At 35.3% G+C, this 9,237-nt stretch overlaps 1 protein-coding gene across 1 annotated transcript in view; it reads right to left on the reverse strand.

The window, feature by feature from the left end:
• Positions 1-306: 306 nt before the first annotated feature.
• The window catches only part of LMO4 (LIM domain only 4), a 19,332-nt gene continuing 10,401 nt past the window's right edge, over positions 307-9,237 (reverse strand). Inside the window, exons 3-5 of the mRNA XM_077824835.1 lie at positions 9,168-9,237; positions 8,665-8,820; positions 307-4,471 (exon numbers count right to left, since the gene is read on the reverse strand). The exon at positions 9,168-9,237 is cut by the window's right edge and continues 27 nt beyond it. Of these exons, the coding sequence (XP_077680961.1) occupies positions 4,463-4,471; positions 8,665-8,820; positions 9,168-9,237 (235 nt within the window). The 3' untranslated portion in view covers positions 307-4,462. The remainder of the gene's footprint in view (positions 4,472-8,664; positions 8,821-9,167) is intronic.

The following is a 9,237-nucleotide window of genomic DNA, read 5'->3' on the forward strand; positions in this document are numbered from 1 at the left end:
CTCTTTGGAGTTCTTACAAACTAAAAACCTTTTTGTACCAAAAACTTTGCATCTCATTTTTAAAGTCCACCTACTAGTAGATAGGTAGAGCCCAGCATTTAGTACCTTTGCCAATAGGTTTTGATAATCTGACTGTGTGGTTTCCTGGGAACACTACAGTTTAAGGCTAGCAAGGGAACAGAGGGGTGTGGACAAAAAAAGATGGTATCTTGGTCACTTAAATCAGCCTTGCCTGTTGTAGAAGTGTGCAAATAATGACCATTCTAAATAAATTTCTGGGTTCATTAAAACAATTTATAAACACAATTTGCATTTTGTTCTAGCCTTTTATTAGTTGCAATTATGGAGATACAGTAACCCTGTTTACACAGCTCTAACAAGTCAGGACCTCTAGTACATTATTGGCTTGACCCTCCCCCTACTTGCAGTTCATTCTCAACAGAATCAATCTGAAGTTGAAAACATTCCCTGTAGGAAATGTACACATCCTTGCTTATACAAGAACAGAACATAGTAATGCAACTTACAGTACCTAAAGTTTAAGTTCAACTTCCAAAGATCAGCCCTGACTTGTCATTGCTCTCAGCATGTTCACAATGAGATCAGAGTGCTTGAGTGAGGACTCGGATTCTTTTAACTTGACAAGGGACATAGGTGAGCATGTTATACTTCACTGTTATTCAGAGCTCAGACTCTACAGAGAGAAAATGAGAGCTGCTCACTGTTTAACATGCATTCAAAGCACTGCCAATCTAAAATGGCTGCTCAGTCATACTTTAATTGCAGTTTCATGGAAACAAATTGCTACTTAATTACAATAAGCTTTTCTGTGGCTTAGCTGGACTGACAAGAGACATACACCTGGAACCAAAGCAACAAGCAGTAGCACTGGCTATCTAGAACTTCCTGCTTTATAGTTTCTGGTAACGAGGTCAGTCCAAGAACACAACCACTTAGAGATAATGCCACACTAAAGCAGGTTAGTACTTAAAATTAAAGATTGTGGCTTCCACTGACTTTCTCCTTCCCCTCCCTCCAATAGAGCTGTTTGGAATAATGGCATATGGCTGTTTGCCAGACTCTGATATATAATTCTTGGGCAGGAGAGAGTAATATAATTTGAAACTAATTTTTTAAATCATAATAGCAAGGGATATGAACTCATACTACATTGGCATTTAAATACTAAAAACAAAATTAAAATTCAACCTAAAATTAGTTGATGCAAATTTTATCAGTGTTAACTAATAAGGCAAACACGAGACAAACTCAATGTGGTTAATATTCTTAATATGTGACTTAATTTCAGAGGCTTCATTCTGGTGCGACAGCCTCATTTTATATTTCATAAGATACTACATAACCTGTTTAAATATTTAAAGATAAATCATGAAAGACTGGAAAGGCTGTATCTTGTGGCAAACAGAATTTGGTTTGGAAAGGCTTAATGTCCCAGTGCCTGCTGGGATGAGTAAACCTCGTAACTAGACAGCTGGATAGGTAAAAACATTAAACCCTTTTAGGGAGCAATCTTTTTACAAAATTGTTTCATTAATAAGAGTGACAATTTATATGATTGAGACATTTATGCAATATAAACAGAACATTTTATCAGTTCACTATGATTTCAGATTAGTCATTTTCATTTTTTAAAACAGCATTCATCTTTGAAAGTGTGGGAGCTCTTACTAAATGACACTGAATTTGTATGGCTTTTCAGAACACCAAATAGCATATATTTCACAGAATCAGTGCAATAAACACATGTGGTAAAAGGTGAACAAGTACATGTTTTTCCTTATAGACCTCCTTAAGAGGAAAAAAAAAATAGCACAAGTTATTTCTCACATAAGGACAAATCTAAGTGGTTCCAGGAGCCTTCTATCCACACCTAGCATCCCCATTAAAGCCCATTTTTATTGTTTGAAATGCCTCTGGTTTCAAGAAAGTGTTTTACCTAAAGTAAGAATACTACTTAAATATGTTCCATTGTATATTCATAGCTCCATTAGTCCTCCTCCAATTTAGCACATCAAAGCAAAGGCTTCACCACTTGCATGTGGATTATGCTAACATGAGTGACATTTGTAATCTTATAGGTCTGCAACTTACGAAATGCTTTTAAAGCTTGCTATTAAATAGGTAGCTGTGCTTTACAAACCAGTCATATAATAGTTTATTTAAAGCCTTTAATGAACTTCAACCTCTACATCACTAAATGCCATACTAAGTTATTAACCATCTTCTTAGCATTTCTAGGTTATTGGACAACTAAAAAGCTGTACATGTTCAATTTAAACACTCTACCATGAGTGCTTATAATGATAGAATATAAAAGATGTCTACAGTCTCACTAATACTTGAATTCTATATTCGTATGTCTCAAAGCATCTTTGCAAAAAAATTAAAGCAGCACAATTTGCAGAACTCTACCTAAAGATTTAATGCTGGATCAAAAAAAGCTGAGAAGCATCTTAAAAATCTGTAATTATGTTTTAAAAACAAAGCCATGAAAACTATCCATAAGAGAATTTTTAATACCACACACTTCATGCACTCACGCATTTGTTTTTTGTGCCTGACAGTATATGGTAAACCAGTCTCTCCTCCCCCAAAGAAATGTCTTATTTTTCCAAGCATTGAAGTGTTAAAAGCAGATATTTAGCAGACTTTGTATATAAAGAAGTTCCAGGAAGTAGGATGCAAAGAGAAGCTTGCTGTTGGTTGTTTAGATACACAAAAAGCTGGACTTAACCTTAAGTCTCCCATCAGCATGACCAGAAACACTTAATGTGTCATGGCTGCTCTGTAACTAGGCAAGATGAATGAATAAATACCTTTTTAAAAGCACAATTAAAAATGTGAATAGAAAATATTATATACTTCAAGCTTGTTAGCCTATGAAAAAAGTAGTGACTTTTGCTAATGTTTAACAATGTTGCAATGCAGTAGAGGCATCTCCCAGGCCTACTTAACATTGTTCCCCGGTATAAGGCATACAGCTTATGTCCATAGGTTCATAATATAATTTTTTCCCACATCTAGCAAGAGCATGGAATGTTTTTTCTGAATGCCCTATAGTTAGCCAATTAGCATTTCAAGGAAAAACTAGGTGAAATCCTACTTCTCTTTCAAACTAAAAATAAAATAAAAAATAATAATTAATAATAAATCATCAAGAACAGATCACATTTAAGATCACGTTAGTACCAAAAAGGCCAGGAAAGGGCATTTTCTTCCCTCAAGACCACCACTGTTCAGTGTGATTTATTCTCCTATAGCCAAGATTCAGAGGTACTACTAAACCTCCTTATAGGAATACCCAATTCAAGAATTGGGTCAGAGAACACATACCCCTTTGTTGCGAGTTTTTCCTATAACATTTTTTATATATATGTATGTATGTGTGTTCCCTTCTGAAGGAGGACTGGATGAAGGAAGACCGTGGTTACTTTTGTACATACCAAGATTCATTGCAACATGGCTGAACTGTAAGGATAGGCTTGCTGTTATCAGAATTAATATTCTGAACAAAAAAGTTTTGGAGCATTGCTCTGCACCTCTGCCAAAAGTGACAGGATTAAGTAGTTTGACAAATGCCTTATTGGCATAAAACTGTAAGAAGAAAACTAGATTTAAAGTTATTTACAATTAAAGCAACTGCTACATAAAGTTTAGAATGTGGTATAACAAAGCAAAGCTTTTAAAACCCAAAGTCAATAAAGTGTTTTTGTTTTAAGTTTTTATTATTTAAATACACCGTACTAGAGCAAATGTCTCTGAAAATATCACAAATAAAAGATTTTTCTTCATTCAGCAAATTAGAAGTAGGTGAAAATTTCTACACAGTAGCTGCTATGAGCCTGCCTTTTTTTTTTTTGGCGCCATGGGAAGTAGCAACAGTAGGGGACAAAAACACTTACATGCATACATACATTGTATTTTACAGAGAGAGACAATAAAAGTGTTTGTGATATTCTATCACAAAAGCCACATCTTTCCTTTATCTCATGTTCAGTTTGATTGAAACACGTTTCCTTACAACACTTAAATATACAAAGAGCAAATAGAATGTTGTTAAGGTAAAACACTGGGTACAAACTCTGGCCAGTGCCCTGCTAATTGTTAACGAGTGTAGAACGCAGATTCAAATGCTGCTTTTAATCAGCTTCCTTAGACATTTTCCCCACCCCCGCCCCCAAAGATGTCCTCCGGTGGATCTTTTTTCATTTTCTCTACAGTCTCCCATTAGCCCAGGTTCATGGAGTCCTTAATGTTCATATTCAGTCATTTTAATACACCAATAAATGTAGGAAGGGCAATCAAGAATAAAGAAGGTGCAATGGCATGGAGCTGGCATTGATGCTAGCTACAAAGGTGACGTGTCTACTGGAGACATGGGATCCATCTGTGATGAACAAAATTTGAGATGAAGGCACGCATTCTGCATTACTCTGACCTTTTAGCAGACCTGTAAGAAATAAAAAAAAATGGGCATCTTAGCTAATAAGCTAAATTTGAGATATGAAACTAACATAACTGCTTGTGTCTTCTCTTTTATTCATGAATCTCTTTTATCAGATCACTTTCCAACTGCGACTTGATTAAGGCTTTCTACACTAGTCATTCATGCCACTAATGTTCAAATGCTGAAGAACTAAAATAAACATTTCCTGCAGTTTTTAAACTTGAAGAGACAGTAACAATAAGTGTACTTTCAGAAAGTATCAGGTTGGAAATCGTACAGTGAAAAAAGGTGTTTTTCTGGGCTCCTATTGAAAGAAATGAAATGGTATGCCTGGCCTTTGAAGAAGCTAGTAATATGATCTTATAATTGGAAGAAATACCGTGTGAAGAAAGTAAGAAATACAGCCAATATCCTCCCAAGGCAGCTTTGGTTAATATGCTGCATAGCACAAGAGCTAAATATAGATATTTGGGGATTTCCCCCCTCCTTTTAAAAATTCCTCATCTGCGATGTTAGTTAATGTTACATAAACATTTTAATATATGAAGTCAAACGGTCTTCCACACTGATGTGTTAATGAATTGTGATAATTAAAAGTGCCTAGCTCCAGAGAAATCTAACTTTCATAGATAAAGTACAAATGATCATCCAGAGTCTTCAAATACAATCTGTTGGCAATTACCAAAATGAAATAATATATATTAGATTTTTATGGTTTTTAAATGACATTTTGAGCTTCCCAGGAAGTTCTTTTCACCCTTTAAGTTACTAAAAGCCTGAGGTCTAGTAGTAACTGCAACCCCCCACTTTCAAGCTAATTAAAGTGGAGGAGGCTTGGAGGTTTAATTCCCGAGAGCTGAAGCTCAGTGTGAGAAAGGTAATTTGTCTGTCCAGAACAAAGATTAGAGAGCAGCCAGCAAGCATATTTAATAAATGAGCATCAAATAGCCTCTACTACGGACACAGACAACACCAATTATGTAACTACAAGGGAATTGTTGAGTGATATGTAAATGAAGATTCTTTTTTTAAAAAAGATCTTTTCCAAGAAATAGAATAGCAAGACGTAATCTAACTCATACTTTATTTAAAAGTTTAGGAGCTGAACATAAGTGAACACGCCAAACATTGCCCATGGGTGGAAAAAACTTACACCACTTTTTGGAAAATGGAAATGCTGTAACAAACTAGTAAAAAAAAAAAAAAAAAAACACTATGACTTCCAGAAATAGTGAATTAGGTGCAGACTATGTTCTCTGTAGTGGACAGCACCCCCTCCTTTAAATAATGTGGCACCCAGGACCTTATGTCCTGGCACTCTAGGGCTTTGCATTGTGCTTGTAAACAGCACACAGTTTAAATACTTGAATTTATTTTTTCAAAATACACAGCAAATAATGAAAAGTTATAGCTAAAAGCCTTTGAACATAGCTTAAGAAGGTGAAAGGCAGGAAGAGTCAATATCATTGCACGTAATTTTTATGTAAAAAAGCAAGTAGAATTGGGCTATTTAACTCAGACTTGTGCCAATCACTAGTATAAACTCTAGCTTCCATTTGGGACCTATATTGACTAAGACTGTAATAAGTTGACTCCATAGTTGTCAAATATGGCTTCATACGTGTGCAAAACAAAAATAAGTCACAGTACCAAGAACCTCATACTTGTATTAAACTCTCCTTGGCCTCTTAACAGCTAGTTAGCTATGAATAGCTGTGCTATATTCTACTTTGCTCATAATCTTTAGGGAAAGAGCAAAAAACCTGAAGATTGATTGGTCTGTAACGTTTAATACTGGGCATCATATCTATTTCAGCTAATTCTGTCAAATTGGAAGTACGTTTTTACTCAGTAGCCCATAACATAGCTCTCTGGAAAGTACTTCTAATATGTACATTCTTATATGGTTTTATGCATTTTAAAGAAACATTACTTTTTTGGCACCTTCCTCTTTAGTTTCCAAGACTAGAAGTCAGACAGACCCCAGCTCATTTCCTCACATAGATTTCAGTTTTCGAAGTTCACATTACTCCCCAATTCCCCCTGTGAAAGTGGGTATAAAGAAATTATTCCTAAGATACACTAATTGTGAGATTTCTCTCTCCAATTTTCTCCTTAACACCTCTGTCTGCCTCATCATATACTGTAGCAATGTAGTTAATAGCCAATGATAGTGATAATGAGGCCCTGTTCTTATTAAATGCTTCCTCTGCATTTAGCTCCTAGCAGGATAGCTGCAATTTTGCAAGCTACACAAGCCAGTTTTACTTCTCTTTTCCTCACTGTGTCTACTGATATTTTTGTAACTAAATCGTTTTTGTTTTGCTAAAGCATAGCAAGACACTGATAAAACTAAGTGACTATTTAGACACCTATCTGAAGTTGCAATAAACTTTACCTCCACACAAGGCAAGTGAATAAAGCACTTATTTTCTCAGAATGGCAAACTTTTTACTACTAAAGATGAATGGTTTTACCTATATTTTGAAATAGGTTCTCTGCAACTGTTCATTTAACAGATTCATTGCTAGCTAGTCGGTATTATAGATTTGTTTCATTAAAATACACAGTAGTATAAATCTATGAATCTTTACATGCATTTGTACTTCCTTGAACAGACCTCATATTCTTCATCACTCCTAAACAGTTATGCAGAACAAGTAATTAAGACTCAGTATTCAATCCAGTTACTCTGATAGACAAATTAAGTAAATAAGTGTTCATATTTTGATGTAATTACAGTTCACTTTCTAAGAGACTGGAAATATACTTAAAATTATTCAGTTACATTTGTGCAGAGTAAAAGACAAACAAGTCTATAGTAATGCAGCGATGCAACACAAAACTGGTCAAAATTAGAAACCAGTTCATGTTTTCCTGTACAAATTTACCCACTAAAGAAATAAGTAATTTAAAATTCTTTTGTATGTTACGGAATACATAAGAAGCCTAGCATTTCCCCAGCTATTTTTTAATCTTCTGAATTCCTGTTTGCAGATAAATGTTATTTTTTGTGATCCTTACAGACATTAATGAAGTTCCTATTGTAAATCTATAAAGAATTACCAACTGAAGTGTGCACTTTTTGTTTCAGTGCAATAACTCAGTGCTGTGTGATTGCCTGGGTTAATGATGAAAAAGTCAAATATACTATCAGAGCTGATGGAAAAATCTATCACCAATCTGAAATTAAAATTCATCTGTGGTCAATAAGATTTAATATCCATGCAAGTGGCGCTGTAAAGAGTAAATGAATCAATGTCATCAATACATAATCAGTATGAAATATGAGGTGAATAAAATTATGTGCAAGAGTCATACATTCACTCTTTTCTGGACCAGTGTGGAATGAACAGTCTCTTAACTGAAGGTTGACAGTAATTGTTACAAATTAGGCACAGCAGTATCAAAATGCACTCACTTGCATAGCCATAGGACTTATTAAGGAGATGAAAATAGATCTAAAACTATCCAGTTCTAGAACTACAGGACAACTGTTGATACAAATTTTTCCCTCTGCTACTACATGTGTATACTCAATTTACTTGCAACTATGGACCAAGAGCTGTCACACACAGGGATACACAATCTCTACTGGAGATGTTAGTGTTATGGAGTGATGAGAGAATAAAACTTTGATTTTATGACATGTAAAACATTCAGACTACTTTTCTAAGGATACCACAGTTTTTGAATATTAGTTTAGGAAACATACTAAGTGTAATATGTTAGTCTGAAACGGTATGTGCCCTAGTTTCTACTAATTCAGGAACCTTTTCTTCATAAGACATTTGTTACCATAATTAAAGGATCTAATTTTCTTCCCACTGTAACCTGCTCCCTTGCAATCCTTAATCTCACCATTTTAAAAGGAAATGCTTCTCTTCAAGAGAGTTTATATTAGGGTTTGCTCCCCATAGCCCATTATACGTTACTAGCTCAATAGCTATACAGCTAGAAATACCCAAATCTGAATAAACTGAACTCAATTAATACAACTTTCATATTTAAGGGTTTATATTTCCTCCAAAAAGTCTTATAACTAAATTCAGTTATTCACCCTTTGTGTGTGGGGTTTGGGGGGGGGGGGGGGGGGGAAGAGAAGAAGAGGGAGAACAGTGTCCACTATTAGGTTGAAAAGAAATTGATCTTAATTTAACTCTAATAAAGCTTATTAGTAATTTCTGAGTATTTACCTTCTGGTCTGGCAGTAGTGGATTGCTCTGAAGTGAATTCAAATGGCCATTGATGAGAGCTGTAGGTCTATCATGTTCACAAAATAAACTGCCATTGATGTAGTGAAACCGGTCTCCTGGGACCAGGCGATTCCGGCAGGTAGAGCATGTAAAACACTGAAAAGGAAAGACACAGCAAATGAAACTGGCACCAATTAAAAATGCTGCAGGTTTAAGTGTTATTCTTGAGAGATTTATCAGTAAAGCATGAGGTCTGAAGCTGCTTAGTTTCTAGTATCACCAAATATGGTGTTGGTCTTACCTGCTGTTACTCAAGTGTAGTTTTACTGATTATTAGAGGACAACGCTATGCACTATGGGAAGTTTTAGAACACACACTCTTATTAGTAATTATTGCCCTGCACTTTTAGGAATATATGAGGGATGCAGAAGTTATACCATGTAAGAAGCACACAGTGAAGCAGTACTATTAACAAAGTCAACAGACAGGAGAAGAGACCTACCTTAAGATGATAGACGTTGCCTTGTGCCCTCATGACCAGCTCACTAGCAGGAATTGACTGTCCACAAGCG

The sequence above is a fragment of the Eretmochelys imbricata genome, chromosome 8, assembly GCF_965152235.1.
Source record: "Eretmochelys imbricata isolate rEreImb1 chromosome 8, rEreImb1.hap1, whole genome shotgun sequence".
In the NCBI taxonomy this organism is placed as follows: domain Eukaryota; kingdom Metazoa; phylum Chordata; order Testudines; family Cheloniidae; genus Eretmochelys; species Eretmochelys imbricata.